Genomic DNA, 25712 nt, shown 5'->3' on the forward strand with positions numbered 1-25712 from the left:
GTAACTGATTGCAGTGTCTGTACTCATTCAAAATGGTGGTGCTACTTTCTATCTTGTTTTTCCTATTCAGCAGCAATCAGTGGTCTGTATCAGTACTACTAATCTGATTTAGAATGCATCAGTGTGTGCGTTCATGCTAGCTCTCAGTCCAGGCATCTCATTGGACACCTGTGACCCTTCACCCCTGAAGTTCTTGGGGTCAGGGCTCCATTCCTCAAATCGTCCCATAATCCTCTATGCTCTGCACTCCGCCTGGCTTTTGTCACTCCTCCTGATGCACAGCGCTCTCTCTTCCTCCTCCTCCCTTCCTCCTCCATTCTTCCTTCCTTCCCTCTCTTCCTCTCCTCCTCCCTCCCTCCTTCTCGTGGCTGTAGGACATTGGCCCGCCACGGCCACCACTTCCCAAATCCTACTGCCCCCTGGAGTCACCCCCCTCCGTCCCCCCTCTGCCCTTCGACAGCTCCGCCTGGCTACGCAGCCTGGGCCTGGATGACGGTTACCTTGACGACGAAGAGTCCCACGGCAGAAAGGTATTTGGTGACGGTGGGAGGGAGGGAGTTACCGTCCCTGCCATGCCCCCGGCCACGCCCCCTGGTCACGCCCCCAAGCAGGTATATGTCCATAACCACTGATTCAGGGACAGATTTATTTTCATCCCCCTACTGGGTAAAGTAAGGATAAGCGGTAGAATAAACGGATCCTAGATCTGTGGTTAAAGGCATCTTTTACCTCAAGCGCAGTTGTTACCTGTCCTAGAAGCCATCGCTGTCCTCCCCAAAACACTCCCGGACCCCTAAACAACAGAGCTCCAAAGCTCTCTCATTCCCCATCACCCGCCTCACCATCACCCCATCCCTCCACCATACACACTCTCACACCTCTCCATCTGTTCTAGTGCTTCACTACTCATGGCTCCTATTCCAGCTTCTCGTCCTTCTTTCTCTCTCTCTCCATCTCGGCCTGTATCAGCTCTCCAAAAGCACCAGCACTAGAAGTGATTATTCTCCTCTGTGACTCTGGTCTCACCTTAGTCTGCTCTTACACATTGGACAACAGCTGTCAATCAATCACTTTCTGTGGTTGATACTGCAAACTCTTCATGCATTTAACAGCACATTCGGTTATTGTGTGGCTAACAATATATTCATTAGTTGACCAGTAATCAATCAAACAAGTTCTAAAGCAACAATATCAAACAAAAAGTACAAACAAAATGCAGTATTTTAAATATAATCTAACAAATCAGTCTAGTGTACTGGGTGCTTTTGAATGCTAAGGCTTAGCTAAGGGCGAGTTGCAGGTTCCCATAGGAATGCTAAGGTTGTGAGTGGAGTTCTGGATCCATCCACAGCTAGTGGTTCCTTTACCATGTTGTCTGTGTGCCAGTTGGTGTAGTGATGTGGTAGTGATGTGATTGTGCTAGTCCCTGTGCTAGTGCTCTGTCTGTGCTGTAGTGTGTAGACTGTACGCTTCCGCTTATGCCAGATCTACTTCCAACCATTGAACCATTTAATGAATCTGCCACTATATCTGGCAATAACCCCATCATTGCTATCCACACTAATGCATATTATCTAATGCATTCTGTGTTTGGGTAACCATATGGCTAATAGCTACCTGCGTAGCTGGGTATGATGCTATTGCCTGAATAGTGCCAACACTCTCCTGGTGTGTAAATCTCTTACTTTTGATGATTCATTAGCTCCTCCTCGTGCTCTGTGTTGCAGCAAAAGTATGGTTACCGACAGGATGTGTCGCTGGGAGAACGGACCAATAGCAACGAAGCTCAGGAGCTGGATCAGGATCGGCAGGCTAACATGAATAAAGGTACAGGAAGCAATGGAGCCTGGGTAATGAAGTTCTGGTTTGTCAGTCTGCATAGACAGCAATGATGAATACATTGTAGTCTACTGCTTGAGGCCTGTGTGGGTAAAAATGTAACGCTACCTTGCATGTAAAGTAGCAGAGTTATACAATCTCTATGGCGCCGAAAAGGGGAGTTCTATCTCAGTTCACTAAACCTGTACTGGAGCTACTGTGAGTTTTTTTTATTGCTATTACTATGACTTATTTCCCAAATATATTTCTGACCTAATCCCAAACTGTTCGATAACGCTAAACCTAAAAAAAAAGAAGTCTCCCCGTTGGAATGAAATCCTGTTCAAATGTCAAGACAAATCTAATAACAGGTCAAATTACATCATAATCGAAAACAATACAATTAGATTACTAATATGGTCCTCATGACTAGCTGTATCTTATAAAAGTCAATCGTTTATAGAATAATAGATTGGATTATAGCCCCCATGACTCATCCTCTGTGTTTTGTGTCCCAAATGTCACCCTATTCCCTACGTAGTGCACTACTTTTGACCAGAGACTATATGGGGAATAGGGTGCCAGTTGGGACGCAACATGTGTCATCCTCTGAAGTGCTGTTTGTCTGTCCCCTGACCAGTGGGGATTGTTCCTCCCAGAACTAAGTCTCCCATGGAAGACCAGTGCCACTCCTACGACCATGGAATCACCCGACGCAACGGCAAGGTGCCCAATGGAATCTCCAGGGTAGGCAACATGTCGGAGAGGGCATTATGTAACTCAGGAAGCTTACATGCTATGTGCATGATGTGATATGATCCATAGACACTATGTATTGTAACTATATTATGATAGTGTTACTGATTGATGTTGCCTTTATGTTGTGGGCCTACGTCTGGGATATTGATGGGTGCAATCAGATTTATCCTTTAAAGATCAAGACATTTGATGGTTTATCGTATTCCCGTGTCATTCCCATGTCACAGGAGCGTCCGAAGAGTGCAGTGTTCCCTGCGGAGGTCAAGTCCAAGATGAGCATTGAGGAGCAGAACGAGCGTATCCGTAGGAACCAGAGCAGCTCTGTCAGGGACAAGAGACGCAGCCTGAACCTGGGTAGCCAGGCAGGCACCAACTACAGAGTGGTAGGCTCTCATAACTATTTACATGTACATATACATTGATAGCCAGCCACCAAGAATATGTACTGCACGTTGAATTGTAACTTGAGGAGGATCCAATATATTGTTCTGGCTAGAGGTTTTCTCGGGTCCAGAAAATTTGACCTGGACCCGAGGACAATTCAGACCCGGACACGATAATTTTTTAAAAAGGGGAATCTGGACCCGAACAGACCCGAGAACAATCAGACCCGAACCTGAATGGACCCGACGACAACCAGACCTAGACCTGAGTGACAAGAAAATAATGTTTATTAGCCAATTTGCTCTTTTGATTAATGAATAGGTCTTTATATGTTGGCTAGGCCTTCTAAAGGTCAATCAATTCACTTAAATATGCAATAGGCTATGCAGAGCTGTGGTCGGGTCCATTCAGTTCCACTCGGGTCTATCAGCTGTAGTTACATAGACCCGAGACCCGATGACAATCAAACAGGATCCGACCCAGACCTGAGGGAAAAGTTTGAATTTTGGACCCCGACCTGCTCGGGTCCCGGGTCGGGTTTCGGGTATTCGGGTTCGGGTGGACCCATGAAGACCTCTACTTCTGTCTCCTTGGCTGTCTCTCCTGGCCTTGTTGATTGGCTGAGCCTTTGGTCCGGCCTCCCAGTCTCTTTCCCGATTAGTTATCTCTGTGCGTGTCCAGGTGAAGCGGAGGCTAACGGCCCATGAGGTGGACATCAAGGACCTGGAGGCTGCAGTACGGGGCGAGGGGGTGCAGGAGTCACCCCGGGAGGAGATTGCTCGCCTCAGACGGTTACAGATGGTACCTGACCACTACGACCTGGACATCGGCAAAGAGGTGAGACACACTCTGGAAAACCAAACGGTGTAATAAAATCCTTATGTGACTATGATCCAGTCGTGATATCGTATCCCAGTAAACATGACCCCATGTGGGTATTTGGTGGGGAAGGTGGGCAAGGGTTAGCCCACAAATGTACACACCAAGCCCACACCAGCCAAACTCGGGTTAGCCCAGCACAGGCTAGCCCAGAGCAATCCCACATTTACATTTACATTTTAGTCATTTAGCAGACGCTCTTATCCAGAGCGACTTACAGTTAGTGAGTGCATACATATTTATTTATTTTTTTCATACTGGCCCCCCGTGGGAATCAAACCCACAACCCTGGCGTTGCAAACGCCATGCTCTACCAACTGAGCTACATCCCTGCCGGCCATTCCCTCCCCTACCCTGGACGACGCTGGGCCAATTGTGCGCCGCCCCATGGGTCAGATCAGCCCAACACCGTCTAACCCAGCATGGGCTAGCCCGCACCAAGCCCAGCACAGGCTAGCCCGCACCAAGCCTAGCACAGGCTAGCCCACAACAAGCCCAGCTACTTCATAATGTAGAGGCGTGGGCTCATTCAAATATTTGGGGACGTGGTTTGCAAATACCCGAATTCATGTTGTTTAGTAACAAAATTATACAATATAAAAATTGCTGACACCATTCAAACCAATGAGGGTTCAGAATTTTTTCAGCTAGAACCTTGTAGTTCTAAGGTGACAAGTTATTTTTGTGCAACCATTACTGAGAATGTAATTCCAATTGAAGTGTTCTGTTGTGTAATGTAATCTTTTTCATCTTGTACAATGCCAATGATGAAGTCTGTAAAAATATTTAAATAAGTACAGTGAGGGAAAAAAGTATTTGATCCCTTGCTGATTTTGTACGTTTGCCCACTGACAAAGTAATGATCAGTCTGTAATTTTTATGGTAGGTTTATTTGAACAGTGAGAGACAGAATAACGACAAACAAATCCAGAAAAAAATTATGTTATAAATTGATTTGCATTGTAATGAGGGAAATAAGTATTTGACCCCCTCTCATTCAGAAAGATTTCTGGCTCCCAGGTGTCTTTTATACAGGTAACGAGCTGAGATTAGGAGCACACTCTTAAAGGGAGTGCTCCTAATTTCAGCTTATTACCTGTATAAAAGACACCTGTCCACAGAAGCAATCAATCAATCAGATTCCAAACTCTCCACCATGGCTAAGACCAAAGAGCTCTCCAAGGTTGTCAGGGACAAGATTGTAGACCTACACAAGGCTGGAATGGGCTACAAGATCATCGCCAAGCAGCTTGGTGAGAAGGTGACAACAGTTGGTGCGATTATCCGCAAATGGAAGAAACACAAAAGAACTGTCAATCTCCCTCGGCCTGGAGCTCCATGCAAGATCTCACCTCGTGGAGTTGCAATGATCATGAGAACGGTGAGGAATCAGCCCAGAACTACACGGGAGTATCTTGTCAATGATCTCAAGGCAGCTGGGACCATAGTCACCAAGAAAATAATTGATAACACACTACGCCGTGAAGGACTGAAATCCTGCAGCGCCCGCAAGGTCCCCCTGCTCAAGAAAGCACATATACAGGGCAGTCTGAAGTTTGCCAATGAACATCTGAATGATTCAGAGGAGAACTGGGTGAAAGTGTTGTGGTCAGATGAGACCAAAATTGAGCTCTTTGGCATCAATTCAACTCGCCGTGTTTGGAGGAGGAGGAACGCTGCCTATGACCCCAAGAACACCATCCCCACTGTCAAACATGGAGGTGGAAACATTATGCTCCAAGTCCCTCTCAAACTGCCTCAAATAGTTCCTTTGTTCCACCCCCCATACACGCCGAGACCGTCTCAATCGGTGCCTCCAGTGATGCTATCTCTTTCATTGTTACCCAACGCTTAGGTTTACCTCAACTGTACTCATATCCTTCCATATCCTTTTCTGTACATAATGCCCTGAGTCTTTTCTACAACGCCCGGAAATCTGCCCCCTTTATTCTCTGTACCCAACGCACTAGAAGACCAGTTCTTAAAGCCTTTAGTCGTATCCTTATTCTACTCCTCCTCTGTTCCTCTGGTGATGTAGAGGCTAACCCAGGCCCTGCAGCCCCCAGTATCAATCCTACTCCCCATGAGCTATCATTTGTTGACTTCTGAACCGTAAAAGCCTTGGTTTTCTGCACGTAAATATCAGAAGCCTCCTTCCTAAGTTTGAGTTATTCACTGCGTTAGCACACTCCGCCAACCCTGATGTTCTAGCAGTGTCTGAATCCTGGCTTAGGAAGGCCACCAAAAATTCTGAAATTTCCATCCCCAACTATAACATTTTCCGTCTAGATAGAACTGCCAAAGGGGGTGGAGTTGCAATCTACTGTAGAGATAGCCTGCAGAGCTCTATCATACTATCCAGGTCTGTGCCCAAACAGTTTGAGCTTCTACTTCTAAAAATCCACCTTTCCAGAAATAAGTCTCTCACTGTTGCCACTTGCTACATACCCCCCTCATTCCCCAGCTGTGCCCTGGATACCATATGTGAATTGATTGCCCCCCATTTATCCTCAGAGTTCGTACTGCTTGGTGACCTAAATTGGGATATGCTTAACACCCCGGCCATCCTACAATCCAAACTAGATGCCATCAATCTCACACAAATGATCAACGAACCTACCAGGTACAACCCTAAATCCGTAAACATGGGTACCCTCATAGATATCATCCTGACTAACTTACCCTCTAAATACACCTCCGCTGTCTTCAACCAGGATCTCAGCGATCACTGCCTTATTGCCTGCGTCCGTAACGGGTCCGCGGTCAAACGACCACCACTCATCACTGTCAAACGCTCCCTAAAACACTTTAGCGAGCAGGCCTTCCTAATTGACCTGGTCCAGGTATCCTGGATGGATATCGATCTCATTCCGTCAGTAGAGGATGCCTGGTTGTTCTTTAAAAGTAATTTCCTCTCAATCCTAAATAAACATGCCCCATTCAAAAAATACAGAACTAAGAACAGATATAGCCCCTGGTTCTCCTCAGACTTGACTGCCCTTGACCAGCACAAAAACATCCTGTGGCGTACTGCATTAGCATCAAATAGCCCCTGCGATATGCAACTTTTCAGGGAAGTTAGGAACCAATATACACAAGCAGTTAGGAAAGCAAAGGCTAACTTTTTCAAACAGAAATGTACATCCTGTAGCACTAACTCCAAAAAGTTTTGGGACACTGTAAAGTCCATGGAGAATAAGAGCACTTCCTCCCAGCTTCCCACTGCACTGAGGCTAGGAAACATAAATCTACAATAATCGAGAATTTCAACAAGCATTTTGCTACGGCTGGACATGCTTTCCACCCGGCTACCACTACCCCGGCCACCAGCTCTGCACCCTCTACTGCATTAGCATCAAATAGCCCCTGCGATATGCAACTTTTCAGGGAAGTTAGGAACCAATATACACAAGCAGTTAGGAAAGCAAAGGCTAACTTTTTCAAACAGAAATGTACATCCTGTAGCACTAACTCCAAAAAGTTTTGGGACACTGTAAAGTCCATGGAGAATAAGAGCACTTCCTCCCAGCTTCCCACTGCACTGAGGCTAGGAAACACTATCACCACCGATAAATCTACAATAATCGAGAATTTCAACAAGCATTTTGCTACGGCTGGACATGCTTTCCACCCGGCTACCACTACCCCGGCCACCAGCTCTGCACCCTCCACTGCAACTTCCATTCCTGTGGCGGTCCTCATGAGAGCTCGTTTCATTATAGCGCTTGATGGATTTTGCGACCGCACTTGAGGAAAGTTTCATGGTTCGGGCTAACCCTCTTAGTTCCAGTGTAGGGACATTTTAACCCTTCAGCATACAATGACATTCTAGACGATTCTGTGCTTCCAACTTTGTGGCAACAGTTCGTGAAGGCCCTTTCCTGTTTCAGCATGACAATCCCCCCGTACACAAAGCGAGGTCCATACAGAAAAGGTTTGTCGAGATCAGTGTGGAAGAACTTGAGTCCTGACCTCAACCCCATCGAACACCTTTGGGATGAATTGGAATGCAGACTGCGAGCCAGGCCTAATCACCCAACATTAGCGCCCGACCTCACTAATGCTCTTGTGGTTGAATGGAACCATGAGATGTTCGATGAGCAGGTGTCCACATACTTTTGGTCATGTAGTGTATATATACACTGAATAAAAATATGAACGCAACATGTAAAGTATTGGTCCCATTTTTCATGAGCTGAAATAAAACATCCCAGAAATTTTAGTGAGCATTTCTCCTTTGCCAAGCTAATCCATCCACCTGACAGGTGTGGCATATCAAGAAGCTGAATAAACAGCAGGATCATTACACAGGTGCACCTTGTGCTGGAGACAATAAAAGGCCACTCTAAAATGTGCTGTTTTTCACACAACACAATGCCACAGATGTCTCAAGTTTTGAGGGAGCTTGCAATTGCATGCTGATTGCAGGAATGTCCAACAGAGCTGTTGTTCATTCCTCTACCATAAGCCACCTCCAATGTCGTTGGCAGTACATCCAACCGGCATCACAACTGCAGACCACGTGTAACCACGCCAGCCCATGACCTGCACATCCTGCTTCTTAAGGGTGGGCTTATGTCAGGCAAAGTGAGGGCTGCCCTTGAAGCCACCTATCTTGGTGCCAATGTGGAGCCGATGAGCAAAGGTGCATCGGCCGAATGCATGTGTCCAATGTTTTAACCCTCATCTACATGGTTCCAATGTTTTTAACCCTCATTGGGCCCACATTGTGCTAATGTGGGCATTGTTTGCTGGGAAAAGATGGGCTTATTTCAAGCAAAGTGAGGGCTGCCCTCACAAGACATGGGCTGCCCACACTGGGACACACTGGGGCAATGCCTTGCGGGCCAATGTGGAGTCGATGAGGAAAGGCACATTGGCCCAATGTGGGCAGCCTACTTGAGGCCAATGTTTTAGCCCGCATTGTGTCAATATGGACATGTTTGCTGGGTTAGTGCTTAATGCAAAGTTAATGAAACACTTTGAAAACAGCCTGAAGCGATTTCAGTAACACTTAATTCTGTGGTGCTGTCTCAGATGGTATTTCAAAATGACGTGGTAATTGATACATTTTGTACTGGCTTCAAAGAATTCCCCATAATTGGCATTTAATTGTATTCGTAATTTTGGTTGTTTATGTAATGAATCATTTTACAAGGTAATTTCTATCATTGCATACCAAGTATAATGAACAAGAATATAAACGCAACATGCAACAATTTCAAAAATGTTACTGAATTACAGGTCATATAAGGAAATCAGTGAATTGAAATAACTTAATTAGGCCCTAATCTATGGATTTCACATGACTGGGAATACAGATATGCATCTGTTAGTGACATACAGTATACCTTATGTCAGAAAACCAGTCAGTATCTGGTGTGACCACCATTTTCCTCATGCAGCACGACACATCTCCTTCACATAGAGTTGATCAGGCTGTTGATTGTGGCCTGTGGAATGTTGTCCCACTCTTCTTCAATGGTTGCTGGATATAGGCGAACTGGAACACGCTGTCGTACACTTCGATCCAGAGCATCCCTAACAAGCTCAATGGGTGACACGTCTGGTGAGTATGCAGGTAATGGAAGAACTGGGACATTTTCAGCTTCAAGGAATTGTGTACAGATCCTTGCGACATGGGGCCATGCATTCTCATGCTGAAACATGAGGTGATGGCGGCAGATGAATGGCACAAACAATGGGCCTCAGGATTTTGTCACGGTATCTCTGTGCTTTCAAATTGCCATTGATAACATACAATTGTGTTTGTTGTCCATATTTTATGCCTGCCAATACCATAACCCCACCGCCACCATGGGGCACTCTGTTCACAATGTTGACATCAGCAAACCGCTCGCCCACACAACGCCATACACGTGGTCTGTGGTTGTGAGGCCGGTTGGACGTACTGCCAAATTCTCTAAAACAATGTTGGAGGTGGCTTATGGAAGAGAAATTAACATTAAATTCTCTGGAAACAGCTCTGGTGAACATTCCTGCAGTCAGCATGCCAATTGCATGCTCCCTAAAAACTTGAGACATTTGTGGCATTGTGTTGTGTGACAAAACTGCACATTTTATAGTGGCCTTTTATTGTCCCCAGCACAAGATGCACCTGTGTAATGATCATGCTGTTTAATCAGCTTCTTGATATGCCACACTTGTCAGGTGGATGGATTATCTTGGCAAAGGAGAAATGCTCACTAACAGGGATGTAAACACATTTGTGCTGAACATTTTGGAGAAATAAGCTTTTTGTGCGTATGGAACATTTCTTGGATCTGTTATTTCAGCTCATGAAACATGGGACCAACACTTTACATGTTGCGTTTATATTTTTGTTCAGTATAAAGGGCCAATAAAATAAATGGTTACCAAACCTCCTCTGATGTGTGTTGTGTCCTCAGCTTTGTGCTCCAGACAAGGTTCTGATTCCGGAGCGCTACCTGGATATGGAGCCCAACACTCCTCTCAGCCCAGAGGAGCAGAAGGAGAAACAGAAGAAAGTAGAGAGGATCAAGACTCTCATTGCCAAATCAAAGTAAGTACAAACACTACCAACTACTGTCCAATACACCTCTCACACACACATACGTACAGTAGTGTATTTACTCAAATTTTGGCAAAACTTTCTCTCCTCTCCATCCTCTGTTTCACATCAGTTTTATGGAATGCCACATGTTCTGTATTAAACGTTCTCATTTAATCTCTTTTCTCTTGCTCTCTTTGTCACACTCTCGCCCTCCCCTCTGCCTCTCTCCCCTGCCACCTCTCCCTCTCCCTCCAGTCTCCAGAATGTGGTTCCCCTATTGGACGGTCCTACTGAGGGGGGCGGTCCTCATCACCAGGGCAACCCAGAGCAGAAGATTCAGGAGCAGGAGAAGAGGATCGAGATCTCCTGTGCTCTGGCTGCCGAGGCCTCGCGACGCTCCCGCCTGCTCTCCGGTGAGGACGCCTCCGCCGCCTACCGCTCCACTGTCACCACCCCGACCACTCTGTCACCACGGTTAACGCCCTCAAGGTTACCGTTGCCAACCTCGACCGCGGCCCTGTCGCCCCCCTGCCACTGAGGGGACCCCCAGCGACGAGAGGCGATGTGTTGCTGCAACACCTCCTCCTTCCTCCAAAACCCCTTCCCTCCTCCCCTCTATGATACACATTTCCTTTATCAATCACTGAAATGTTCAATCCCTCTCCAACTGTTTGCAACACACTCAACACCCAACATCAATGACAGCTTTGTAGGGGTTCAATTGGAGGTGAACATAGTGGAACTGCCTTGTTCGAAAGAAAAACATTTTGATAAAATATATACAGTGAATTTTTGAAAAGGTTCTAAGGGCCAGTTTCATCAACTATAAAATCCCAATGTAACCCCTAACTCACTGTAAAATGTCTGCAATATATTCCACTATCCGCTGCTTAAACCCAGCCTACCACACTCCTTCACTCCCTCACTGTCTGCTGTACTGCAATATAATCCACTATCCAGTGTCCACTACCCAATCACTACCTAACCCCAGCCAACCACACCCTCACTTCCTCACCGTGTGCAGTAGTTTCCACCTGGGGTGTTTTCACTAGAAACCAAAAGAAGCAAATGGGACAAAACGGGGAGGGACCTACCTGAATTTGTCCAATAAGAAACTCTCGTTTTCGTTGCGAAACATTTTCCATTACAAAACATGTTGCTACAGTTTGCAACAGTGTGCATTAATGAAGAAAAAAAACTGGTGACAGATACACACATTGCTATTCAAGGATCTGTATTTGCGCCTACAAAAACGGTTCATAAACCTTGTCCATTCACAGGGCATCCCAAGACAGTCCCACATGTTACTACCTTTCTCTGTCCCCAAAGCAATAGATTAACAGAGATATGATCAACTCAGATGAACCGAGATTTAGAATCTGTAATGTCGCCATGTTACCACCAGGCGTTCTAAAATGATCATCTTCTATTGAGAAATTCAAATTAGAATGGCATTGTTGTGGAAAGTCTGGTGCCAGCAGGGAAGATATTTTACCAAACTGTTTTCTCGAACTCTGGCTGTCTCGCTGTCTGTTTCACTAGTCCACTCCTATCCATAGGTTGCACGTTTGGCCACAATATTGTTTTGGACATTCGTTTTAGGACTCATGCCCAACTGAGCATTCTACTCAATGCATTCTCAATGGACGCTGATGAAGATTCTGTCTAAAGTGCATTACAGGGGCTTGGAAACACGATGACGTATCAGAAGTTGGCAAATAATGAGTAGGCAAAACTTTTGTCATCATTGTGATGTCGCCAGATTGCCTTTAGAGGCAGTATCACTTTAGCTAGCTAGCTAAGACAGGGGACAGCATCGAATTTTAGCTAGCTAACGTTAGCATTGCTGCATTTGATGAACTTTGCTAGCTAATGGCAACGTTTCCATCCCTCTAAAGTACATTTGACGAAATCATAACGATGGTAAAGTTGTTTCCTACTAATTATTTGCCTACTTTAGCAATGTCATCGTATTTCCAGGCCACTATAGTGTAATTTAGATGAAACAGTCGTTAGCCCCTGTTCAGAGTGACTGGACACCAGGGCCCGTATCCTTAAAGATTCTGAGAATCCTCTCAGAGAGCTCCTAACTTAACCTAAAAATTCCTTGCCAGGAGTTTTAGCTTAGAAGTGATTCCAGAACATTTTCAGTGAACTCTGAGCCAGGAATGGATGAAAAATCCTATCTTAGTGAGGAGGTGTGGTTGACCCCGTTGCTAGGTATGAGTCATCATTTCAAAAGCCGTGATTGGTTGATCCTACAAGTTTGATGAAAATGAACTTTTGGTGATAATGAGCAAAGGATGTACCCTCAAATCAATAAACATAATTATACACTCTAATCTTATGCAGACTATAATTGTAAATAATATTTCACATTCAAGAAAATATCTGGAAAATGAATAGTAAGCTGTAGGGGTTATAGCCTAACATTAGAATCTAAAATATGTGAAAACTTAAGCTCATTACACCCTGTTCAAATAATGATTTGTGTCTCATTTGCTCATATTAATATCCTAGCTGGCATATTTTGTACTTTCACTTCCATATGGACCCCATTGAAAACAAGATGGCCTATCTCAAGGGGCTGTCCTTAATGAAGTAGAAATTGCAACGTTACAACTCAGTGTGAACTTAACGAGGGTAACACAGCTCAGCTTTTAACAATGTCTGTGATTACTTTCTTCTCCGGTGTAATAGCGTTGTGGCGTCGAGTTGGTGAAGTAATTGCATCTCTAAGGAGATCCACCACAAACATGATTCCTGCACGATCCAATCTGTAGCGTCTCAATAATTCCCTGTCATCCAGTGTTTGCAGGACATCTCTCCTGCCTCCTCTGTTGGCCATTTTGTGCAGCTGCTTAGGGTAACTCCTAAGCCACTAAAAGTCCTCTTCCCTGCTCTTAGCAGATCTCGCCTTAGGAGCCCTTTTAAGCGCTAGGACTCTTGAGGAATAGCTTTTATATTAACTGGGATTTTCGTGTCACTTTTAGGGGAAATTCTAAGAAAACGTCATGCCTCTGAGAATTTTCTTAGAATTTGGCCGCTAGGAGCCACTTTTTGCACAAAAATTCTTTAGAGATACGGGCCCAGGAGCCGTTTGCACCAGTTGGGCATAAAAAAGTTGGTCTTAAATGCTAGGTCGGGCGTAGATATGTCCGACTTTGTGATCAGAATTTACACTTGTTGCACCAACCAAAAATATGACTAGTCGTAGCTAAATCCGGCATAAGCAATGCGCGTTCATGACATTTTATTCTTCATAATGATGGTTGCTAGGCAGCACCTGTTACTAGGCTGTTACCATCCTTGTGGCAGTTCTAAACTATGCGAGGCATGTCCCATCACTATGCATGCACATTTCTTAACCACAACTGGCTGGATCAATCAATAATTGCTGTGGGAATGAATATCACTGAATGATGAAAATATTGGAATAAAGTACGCTAATGCCATTGAAGGCATTTATCATATTATTGCTTAAGACATCCAAATTAAGACATCCAACCGTTTTAAATACTTTAAAGCAATAGCCGTGTGTGGTCAACTATAATTTCAGCAACGTTATGTTTGGGACAGCGTTATTGCGCTGCATCGAGACAAGCATGGGGACTCGTATTGATAAATCAATCAATGTCATATTTTTGTTTTCACGGAATCTCCATTTGGATATGTGTTTACAATTAAGCTGGGAAAATGTTTGCGAAATTGAGGTGTGTTCATGATGACAATCTTTAGTCTAGTTTACTCGTCAAATAGTGTTATCAGAACATTTTGCTAGCGTGTTATGTAGCCTACGTTAGCCTAGTATAACAGGTGGATTAATTTGCTCGTCACTCACGTAGTAGCCTAGGCTATATCCCGACTAAAAGCCTTTGACTTGTCTGATAATCAATCAATGTGATTTTGTTTCACTCAATCTCTGTCTGTATATTTGGTTATTTGATCTCTGGCTGGGCAAATTAGTGGAGGTGGCAGCTGTTATATTATACTGAACAAAAATATAAACACAACATGCAACAATTTCAAAGATTCTACTGAGTTGCAGTTCATATAAATACATCAGTCAATTGAAATAAATTCATTAGGCCCTAATGTATGGATTTCACATGACCTGGCAGGGGCGCAGCCATGGGTGGGCCTGGGAGGGCATAGGCCCACCCACTTGGGAGCCAGGTCAACCCACTGGGGAGACAGGCCCATCCAATCAGAATTTGTCCCCCCCCCCACCGACGATCCCGCAGGTGAAGAAGCCAGATGTGGAGGTCCTGGGCTGGCGTGGTTACACGTGGTCTGCGGTTGTGAGGCCGGTTGGACATAATGCCAAATTCTCTAAAACGACATTGGTAGAGAAATGAACATTATATTCTCTGGCAACAGCTCTGGTGGACATTCCTGCAGTCAGCATGCCAATTGCATGCTCCCTCAAAACTTGAGACATCTGTGGGATCTGTGACAAAACTGCACATTTTAGAGTGGCCTTTTATTGTCCCCAACACAAGGTGCACCTGTGTAATGATCATGCTATTTCATCAGCTTCTTGATATGCCACACCTGTCAGGTGGATGGATTATCTTGACAAAGGATCAAATGTTCACTAACAGGGATGTAAACAAAGTTGTGCATATGGAACATTTCTGGGATCTTTTATTTCTGCTCATGAAACATGGGACCAGCACTTTAGATGTTGCATTTATATTTTTGTTCAGTGTAGATTGATAATATCTGCTCAAATACATTTAGCATGCTATAATGTAGCATAAATCAAAAGTATTATTTTGCTATTATTTTCTGTGCAATTTAATACCCTACACCTGCTCCCTACTAGGTGTAGAATCTATGCCCAGGCGTAGTTCATAGAAGGCCTTATGCCCAGGTGGTCCAACAGGTATAATTTTTAGGTCCTGCGTAGAGCACATTAGAGTTACGACCCACTTACGACCAACTGGTGCAACCGGCCCCAGTAGCCTTTTGGGCAACAATATGGTGGAGGAATCTTAAGAACGTTCATAACAATGGCATGACGTGACTGAGTGATGGAGGCGCAACCCATGAATAGTTAGATCGACAGAGTTTCCGTTTGCTGAAAACTACAGCACAATCGCTCACTGCTTACTACATATCACTATCTCTGTCTCTACCCTACCCACAACCAACCACATATCACTTATGCATAGTCATCACAAATTACTTTATGATAAGGGGAAATTGAACATCAACTTGTCAATGTAATGTAACGAACTGAAGGAAAACAAATCTGGGTTTGATTTATCAAGTCTTATAGGACTGTTAAGTATTCAATCATACTGTGTGCTGACTGCTGTCAGTCGCGGTCATAACATTGTCATGAAACCATACCTTTGAGCATGCGTCACCCTAGACTGGACAGATACTGTTATTGTCCAGCTGCACAGAGTTCAAACCAGTTCAAACCAAGTTTGTACTGTATCTGTTACGCTGGTGCTGCCAGATAGCAGACTTTATTTTATCTTGCCTCCAGAAAAGCACTTTGCTAAATGTTCCACCGTATTACCTTTATAGTCATAATATCCTATATATACAGTGTATATATATATATATATATATATATATATATATATATATATATTCTGCAAGTATACCTACAATTTGTTACTGACGTTCATGCTTTCTGTCATTTACTTTGTAAACCTAATCTAGATAACAGCTGTTCAAACTATTCCATTTTCTAAAGTGTTCTGAATGTGTGTAGCCAAACTCCAGATCCAGGTGCAATGGCTTTATCATAGCATTCTTGCTACATTCCCTTGCTTCCTCAGTACAAAGCTATACAGGCTTAGCACCATATCCCTACAGATGTTATGTTCCTGTTATGCTTGTGGGGTGCAGTGAGGGCACAGTCTTCCCTGTTGTAGCTGCCTCACCCCTTTATTATTGCTTTACACCTTCATGTTTTGCTATTTGTTTTGCTAGTTCTCACCTCACACCCCCATTCCATTCCAGCCCAGTGCGCCCCCAGCCCCCCCGCCTCCCCGACCAACCTGGCCCCTCCCCCGTCCTCCGCCGACTTCTCCGACTCCGTTCACATCATGAAGGTGTGAGTCTGTGAAGGTGAGTCCCCGCCCACCAACCACACTTACATCCCCCCCACCCCCACCCTTCCTCTCCCTCCTCACCCCCGCTCTGGTTTCCTCCTCCTACCTCACACCCCCTCCTTCACCTCTCCTGGTTTGGGCAGGGCTCTTAGTTTTTCCATCAGGTGATGTCTTGACCAATGGCTGCAGGTGGATATTTTATTGCTATCTGCTTTGCTCAATTGTTTTATGAACTGGAAAATAGTTCAGAATGCTCTCAATGAACAGTGCTAACATGATATTTATGTTTACTATACCGAAATAACCGTACAACAATTGTATATTACTACCAGTCCTCATCCACGTACTGTACGCATTTCAATGTACAGAAACGATGAATCAATACAGATATGACAGTGAACTATCCCTTGAAGATTTGTGGAGGCCTCCCCCTGAAGTCGGGATTATCTGTCTCTCAGTTTGTGCTGATATAAGACACAGAGAGGAAGTGAGGCTGAAGTGATGCTGTTAGAGAGAGTGATGACAGCTGACTCGGATGTGAAGTTCTGTACCCTGTACTTGTACACAGGGTTAAATGAGTAGGGCTAAGCTGGGGCCATTCAGGACGGGGCCTCTGTTTTCTGCCATGGACCAGTCAATTTAGAGCTATACGCATTGAATGAAGCCAGGCTGCCACGTACAACACATACTCAGCAATAAAATCCAATAATGATAAACTGCTGTTTCAGATTTGGAGCTAACAACCATCACATTCAACTAATTGGATGATCAAGCTTCCTGTCAGCACATTTTTCATTAGTTTAAGTGGTTGGTTATGACCATAATCCTTACAAAGAACACGGTCCTGTCATTGCTGGTCAAAAACTCACACCTCACAAACGATCCTGATTTATTTCCCTGCAATGTGTTTGGAAAAAACAACTTGAGATATCCGCCATACTTTTAAACATTGGTAGGGTCACACATGGCCCTTCCAAAAGCCAGGAGCACAAACTGAATGCAGACTTACACAAATGGCACAACAATGCAATACCTTAAAAGAGCTTGAAGTCCTTGGGTAGTATCTTCAGTTCCAACCTAATGTCTTCCTGGTTGACTTACGGTGTTCAGGGTCTATTGTCTGCATACCCACACCAAACATTGTTTTATTCTAAATGTATTATATAGAGCGGCGGTCATACTCCCATGACTTTCTATGATCATTGTTGTTGTTTTGAAGCTGATGGCAGTTAAATGTGTGTCTTGTGAAAGCACCATTGTGGACTTGTTGTACCCAAATTGCAACCACGCAGAGTATGTTCAGTGGAAAATGTTGACAAGTTGACGTTGCACTGCAGCTTTCTCAGCCTTGTTGTGACAACTATTGAGTCCCCTCAATAACCACTCTCAAACATAACAGGGGCACATCCTGTACTCAGTGACAGGATCCTCAGCAGTGATTGGTACAAACTGGCTTGGAGTGGTTTACCAAAATGAGGCAGCACAGAGAATTGTCCTGTGGTCAAATAAGCATTTAGAGAGTTACACAAACAAATTGCAGAAAGGGAACTAATCTGAGTCTGGATACATTTCCTTTCTCTGCTTTCAGTTTCCATTGTGTCTTTGTTTGAGTGTTTTGTAAAAGTGAGTTGTACTGGGGTTAAAGTATGTTTTCTCTCTCTCTCTTTCATCTCTCTCTTTCATCTCTAGCTCAAGCTTTGGCTGCCGTCAAGTTTGATGGAGCGTCCTTCTGAGGATCCACCGGAATATAAAGAAAATGCCCAAAGAAACTGGTTATGTTTAGAAACTGGTTAGTCTCCCAGACCACCTGCCCGCCGGTGTATAAACCCAACGACCTCCACAACAACACAACAGGAAACAGGAAGCTGTCACAGGAAGTCTGGGAAGTTGGCCACCTGAGGACTTTTTCAAGGCAAACAGACTATGATGGAGGTCCATACCTCCCACCTCAAGGGGCTCTATAACAGCACCCTCCACTCTCCCTCTATCATTCACCACACTTACACTCTTCTTCTCAGTCTAGGCCTGGCAGAAAATAGCTTCTCTATAAGGGCAGGTAAAGCAAACTAAACAAAAGCAAATAAAACACAATGCTGTAGTTTTTAACTATTTTGGGGGTGATGCGTTTGACACAGAATTTGATGCTACTAAACTAGCCAGAAAGCAGGGGTGTATACAGCACTCTAACATGCTCTCCGCCATGCTACACAGACAGTGAGACTGTTTCGACAGTTTTTCTCCGTTACTCAGCTCAGGACGGTGTATGCTATGGAGAGATTAGAAGGACCACAGAGACTAGAAGCCAAGGACAGTAGAGTTTTGTGACTGAACGGTTCAGGAGGGGACTTATCGTACGTGATGCACGGATCTCTGTTAAGATGAACAGGGAATAAGACTGCCGGAGCTGGACTTCAGGAAGAGGGACTGGGGAGTGAGAGCTTCTTATTGGTGCAGAGAGCAGTAGAACCAATCAGAGGCTGATGTTACAGTGTAACAGGAAATGGTCACAGAGGAGGAGGAGGATGCGGACTGATGGTAGTTGAAGAGCCATAAAGAGATATAGGAGTGGGAACAGTAACATAACACAGGGTTTCCCAAACTCGGTCCTGAACCACCACCCTACCCCCCCCCTACCCCACAGCTGGTAGAGCATGGGGGCCAGTATGAAAATGTATGCACTCACTAACTGTAATTCGCTCTGGATAAGAGCGTCTGCTAAAATGACAAAAAATAATTTACAAAAATAACCAACTCATCATCAAGATTTGATTATTTGAATCTGCTGTGTAGTGTTAGGGCAAAAACCAAAACGGGGGGAGGGTACTGTATGAAAGCACACACACACCATCCCAGGTGAGGAACACGCCTATTGAACACCTGACCCACTGTGACGCCTGCCTCCCAGCCCTTTCTCTAGGCTAGCCTACACCCCCTCTGTCCCCTTTCCTTCCTACACCCAGGGCTGGTTGGGACCTGTATGTGTATGTGTGTGACTGTCTGCAGGAAGACCCATCCTGCCTCACTCTGAAACTACTGTTAGTTCTCTGGTAACTGTGTGTCTTGATGTGAGTACAGCCCACACACCGTTAGCGTTAAAGCCATTGGAATCCTCTTAGTTCTCTCACTGCTATAAGACCTTACTTCAGTGGTACAGTATATCAATAGATACATGTGTAGATAAAATCTCTCTATATCTACATTTATATATATATACAGTACAGAATATAGTATGTGGAAAGACGTCAGTGAAAAAAAGAAGTGACCTTAGAATTGTAAGTCTGCTAGTTGAAACACATGTTTGTGTTAAGATGGGCCAGCAACTTGCATCACAGCCAACTTACAGTGTACTGTACATATCAGAAAGCTAAATACATCCTACATTTATTATATCCCTAATATTATACAGTGCTATGTTGAAGTCTGAACCTTTTTAGCATATAGAGATGATTTATTCTGATCAACACATTTTTACCTCTCAAAATACATCTAATTATTTTTCTATGACCCATCACTTCTAACGTGATCAACCACTTTGGGTGAGACAGATAGATAGACACATATATAGACATATTACTGTCCTGGTCAGGGTTGGAGGAATTCTAAATGCAAGAAATATAAACATATGTTACATTTCTTGTCTAAATGGAATGGATTGTATGAGTTCTACATTGTAATTCTAAAGTCACTCCACATGCTATCTGAAGTGGAGGACGTATCATGGTGCATTTATGTGCCACATACTCCTCCTCCTCCTGTCCTCTAATATAAGTTGCTGACCCATCATTTGCATTTTGGCTGGAAAATGTGTTTGAACGTGCATGAACGTCAGATCACTGTTAGTGTCTCCAGATTTAACCTGTGGCCTCTGAAAGTACAGCTCTTTTTATTTCTGTCTTCATTCCTCCCTCCATCACTATCCACCCATCTCTCCCTCTCTCTGTCTTTTCCCCCATCCCTTCATCCGTTTCTCCCCCTTTGTCATATTGGCTCAGAGGTAATGTTGTGTCTGTACAGGAAGATATGTTTCTTCAGACTCAAGCCGCCATGTTTGAAGGCAAGTGAAACATTTGTATACACACAAAAAAAACAGAAGTCTGAAGAAAATAATTATATTTTTTCTTGTTTGAGAAAGGGAAAACTAAGGTCAAAAAGATGCAGTACATATTTTTTTAGACGCATGGGATTTGATGACTAAAATAAGGTTTCAGCCGACAGGTTACATTTTTAACACGTAATCTGGAATGTTTTGCGTTTTACATGATATTGGGGGAAAATTATTATTGCAAAAATATTTTATTTTTTTTGCTTTTAAGAATTGTCTTGAAGGGCCTGGTTAAAGATGATTTTGAAAATATTGGTATTTTTTGGAACAATTGGCCTCATATGTGTTGCCTCATACGGGGTGTCCAATATTTGATTAAACATGTAGCATTTGTGGCTAATATTGATGTGGAAGGATTTAGCACATTGGTCTATGTACATATTTCCCATTTCAACTATGTATATCTTAATAATAACATCAACTGTTGCTATTTTGGCGAAAATACACAAACTGCTTGAACTATGCAAATAAAAAAGTGAAAAATCATATGCTTGCTTTAGGAAAACCTTATTGCAATAAAGTGAATGTATACAAATATATACAGTATGTGTTTCTCTTTAGATGCTTTCGTAATATCCCGCCGTACTTTATAAGAACATTTATTATTACCGTTATTGTTTTGATCATGTTATAGATGTTGAGTATCACTGCCAAAATAATCATACTACTGATCATCATACTTTCTCTGTTATATTAATAGACCTTTACTGACAATATCATAAGGACTTTGTTATATTCTATCATGTGTATGTCTGGATAAATAAACCTGAAGATATCACGTAGACTTTGAAGAGTGCCTGGATGTGTGGAAAACACAGTATGATATCAACTGTCATTTTACTTTCCGTATTCCTTTGAGACATTCTCTTCTGCGACCTGAGTTCGAAGGTTAGAGGTCAAACCCATCATTGACATGGTGAACCTATGGAGCTCGGATGGGAACACTTTCTGGACTGTGCTATATGGTCAACAATACTGCACTTCACAGGGATCCCATTTACAACCTCCAATAAAGTATATTTGAATTATTATAAGGTAAAGCTATCATCTGTTTGTTCTTACTGGCATCGGTATCCTAGTGGTAGAGTTTGGCAAACTCTGACTTTTAAACTTCTAATGAAAGATCCAATACATTAGGCTTGCTTTCTAGGAAGAAGTCAAATTACAATTTTATACCTTGGGGCGGCAGGTAGCTTAGTGGTTAAGAGCGTTGTGCCAGTAACCGAAAGGTTGCTGGTTCTAATCCCCGAGCCGACTAGGTGAAAAATCTGTCGATGTGCCCTTGAGCAAGGCACTTAACCCTAATTGCTCCTGTAGGTCGCTCTGGATAAGGGTGTCTGCTAAATGACTAAAATGTAAATGTAATATCTGGCAACAGCAAAACAAATCTGTAAAATTCCCCAAAAGAATGTTGTTGTCATAGAACATGTGTTGCTAACACAGAGAGATGTATGCCCAAACTCTGTTTAGCAGCTCTGGGTATTGGGCAGTCTTTGGACCACTGGAATTGACCCAAGCCTTCCTCAAGAGGGCACTCTGTGTGTGTGTGTGTGTGAGTGAGAGAGAGGGCCCTTACCCTAACCTTAACCCTAGAAATAGCATTTGACCTCATGGGGACTAACAAAATGTCCAGAGTTGGTCAAATTTTTGTTTTGGTCCCCACAAGAATAGTTAAACACATCCACACATTCTCTCTCCCTCACATTCTATTTCTCTCTCCAATCTACACTGAGTATACCAAACATTAGGAACACCTTCCTAATATTGAGTTGGACCCACCTCCTTTTGCCCTCTGAACAGCCTCAATTCATTGGGGCATGGACTCTACAAGGTGTCGAGGTGCATTCCACAGTTGTGTCAAGTTGGCTGGATGTCCTTTGGGTGGTGGACAATTCTCGATACACACAGGAAACTGTTGCCTGTGAAAAACCCAGCAGCGTTGCAGTTCTTGACACATACCGGTGCGCCTGGCAACTACTACCATACCCTGTTCAAAGACACTTAAAATGTTTGTCTTGCCCATTCACCCTCTGAATGGCACACATACACAATCAATGTCTCAATTGTCTAAAGGCTTGAAAAGCCTTCCTTAACCTCTCCTCCCCTTCGTCTACACTGATTGAAGTGGATTTAGCAAGTGACGTCAATAAAGGAGCTTTCATAGCTTTCAACCAGATTCACCTGGTCAGTCTATGTCATGGAAAAAGTATTCTTAATGTCTAACGCTATACCACAGGATGAAAGATAAAAACACCCATGTTTTTGTGTGCAAAGATGTAGTCACTGGGTGGACATTTGATGTTCTAATTCAGCCATACATTATATAAGAACATTGACAATAGGCTACTTTTATTCGTAAGAACTGAACGATTCATTTCTACACAATCTAATATCACCCTTTTGGGGCATTTTGGGGTCACGTTTTCTAAACACTTCTACATGAATGTGGATGCTACCATGATTATGGATAATCCTGAGTGAATCGTGAATAATGATGAGTGAGAACGTTATACATGCTCAAATATCATACCCGCCTAAAAATGCTAACCACCCCTGTTATTGTAATGGTGAAAGGTTGGGGGTATGATATTTGTGCGTCTGTTACTTTCTGACTCACCATTATTCACATTTAATTCAGGATTATCCATACTCATGGTAGCATCCACATTAATGTAGAAGTTTTTAGAAACATATAATATTCTTATTTACAATAAAAGTGACTCCAAAATGAAACAATACATTATTTATCATTCATTTCTATTGGGCACAAAATAATCTGAAACACAACCAAAACAAACAGCAAATGCATCCAACAAAGGCGTAGAGTCACAAGTTTGATGTAGTTGTAGTGTATGATGAATTATGACTTTGCTAATGTTTTCAAGTGGAACCTGAGAGGAGGTTTATTCAGTGTTAGAGGGAGTAGTTTTAGGGTGACACACCATAGAACAGAGGAAGTCTGGTGTGTGGACTACTGGGATTGGTCTGTAGGGAACACCCATATCAGATTACATAGCATATATACCACAGTTGGGAGAAAGGAAGACAGAATAATCATATTAGAGATGGGGCGATTATTCTCCGGGTATCTGCAGGTATCTGTAAATCGACGCTGTAACCCTTTGTTATGAATAAACCTTATGATGAAAATACAGCGTCAGCGGGTCCTCCTTGGTCATCACAGCATAATTAGCAACGTTAACTCGACACTACATAGTCATTGTGCGCTATGAATGTGGGACCAAATACTTAACTTTTTACTACTTCAAGTGAATTTGTCCCAACACTTTTGCTCCCCTAAAATGGGGGGCCAATGTACAAAAAGTGCTCTAATTTCTAAATGGTTCACCAGATATGGATGAAAATACCCTCAAATTAAAGCTGACAGTCTGCACTTTAACTTCGTAGTCATTGTTTGATTTCAAATCCACACTTTTGGAGTAGAGCCAAAATAAGAAAAAATGCTTCACTGACCTAATAATTACAGAGGGCACTGTAATTCATATCATAGACCTAATATTACTGTAGAGCTCTTTTCACTTGCACACAATATAGCTGGATCGCGCCGTCCTGCCCCTAGGGGTCCACCGCCCTTTAGTGCCCTAACCCAACACACCCCACTCAGCTTTAGGATCTTTAGTGAAATATTCATTACTGGTTTCAGGTGTGTTAGGCCAAGACCAGAGTGACAGCCAACAGTACGGCAGACGCCCAGGGCCAGGACTGAGCAGCCCAGCAGCTAGGGATTGCCTAAAAAGGTATCTCCCCTGACGTGGGCATGTTTTCAATACAGTCACCTTTTGTAGTACAGTATTCCATATAAGGCATCCAGACCTTATGAAAGTTGCTCAGTATACCTTTAATCTAGTAATAACTAATATCTAGTGATACATACCTTGACATTTCTGACATTGTGGGAGGATAACCAACCTTCCAATTAATGACAATGCATTTCTTATCCGCTATAAATGCTAGATTACACCGTTTCTTCTGATAACAGTCTCCAGTATCAACATTTCCAAGCAAACAAAAACAGGGAGAAGGGAGAATCTGAAAAAAAAGAACATACTCTTTGCCAGAATTCAGCCAGCCTTCACAAGAGCATAGCATATGCAAATATGTCCCCTTTTGTGTTTTACACCTCCAGCAGAGGAAATACATTTCAGAATGCATGATATTCAGAATGCATGACATTGGCATATACAGTGCATTCGGAAAGTATTCAGAGCCCATAACTTTTTCCAAATTTTGTTACGTTACAGCCTTTTTCTAAAATGTAGTAAATTATTTTTTTCCCCCTCGTCAATCTACACACAATACCCCAAAATGAAAAGCGAAAACAGGTTTTTAGAGAAATTGTTGCAAATGTATTAAAAATAAACAACTGAAATAACACATTTACATAAGTATTCAGACCCTTTACTCAGTACTTTTTTGAAGCGCCTTTGTCAGCGATTACAGCCTCAAGTCTTCTTGGGTATGACGCTACAAGCTTTGTACACCAGTATTTGGGGAGTTTCTCCCATTCTTCTCTGCAGATCCTCTCAAGCTCTGTCAGGTTGGATGGGGAGCGTCGCTGCACAGCTATTTTCAGGTCTCTCCAGAAATGTTGGATCGGGTTCAAGTACGGGCTCTGGCTGGACCACTCAAGGACATTCAGAGACTTGTCCCGAAGCCACTCCTGCATTGTCTTGGCTTTGTGCTTACGGTCGTTGTTCTGTTGGAAGGTGAACCTTCACCCCAGTCTGGGGTCCTGTGCACTCTGGAGCAGGTTTTCATTAAGGATCTCTCTGTACTTTACTCCGTTCATCTTTCCCTCGATGCTGACTAGTCTCCCAGTCCCTGCTGCTGAAAAACATCCCCACAGCATGATGCTGAGACGACCATGCTTCACCGTAGGGATGGTGCCAGGTTTCCTCCAGACGTGATGCTTGGCATTCAGGCCAAAGAGTTCAATCTTGGTTTCATCAGAACAGAGAATGTTGTTTCTTATGGTCTGAGAGTCCTTTAGGTGCCTTTTGGCAAACTCCAAGTGAGCGGTCATGTGCCTTTTACTGAGTAGTGGCTTCCTTCTGGCCACTCTACCATAAAGGCCTCCACAGAGGAACTCTGGAGCTCTGTCAGAGTGACCATCGGGATCTTGGTCACCTCCCTGACCAAG

At 43.5% G+C, this 25712-nt stretch overlaps 1 protein-coding gene across 3 annotated transcripts in view; it reads left to right on the forward strand.

Annotated features, from left to right (window-relative positions):
* The window catches only part of plekha6 (pleckstrin homology domain containing, family A member 6), a 104576-nt gene extending 83243 nt beyond the window's left edge, over positions 1 to 21333 (forward strand). For all 3 annotated transcript variants that reach the window (XM_084173440.1, XM_084173441.1, XM_084173442.1), the window contains 8 exons: positions 1728 to 1827; positions 2459 to 2565; positions 2805 to 2960; positions 3643 to 3798; positions 10251 to 10384; positions 10631 to 10788; positions 16358 to 16465; positions 18139 to 21333. In XM_084173440.1, coding sequence (XP_084029566.1) covers positions 1728 to 1827; positions 2459 to 2565; positions 2805 to 2960; positions 3643 to 3798; positions 10251 to 10384; positions 10631 to 10788; positions 16358 to 16455 — 909 coding nt within the window. In that variant the 3' untranslated portion in view covers positions 16456 to 16465; positions 18139 to 21333. The remainder of the gene's footprint in view (positions 1 to 1727; positions 1828 to 2458; positions 2566 to 2804; positions 2961 to 3642; positions 3799 to 10250; positions 10385 to 10630; positions 10789 to 16357; positions 16466 to 18138) is intronic.
* Positions 21334 to 25712: the final 4379 nt, after the last annotated feature.

Source organism: Coregonus lavaretus (assembly GCF_964263955.1).
Source record: "Coregonus lavaretus genome assembly, chromosome: 12".
NCBI classification, from domain to species: domain Eukaryota; kingdom Metazoa; phylum Chordata; class Actinopteri; order Salmoniformes; family Salmonidae; genus Coregonus; species Coregonus lavaretus.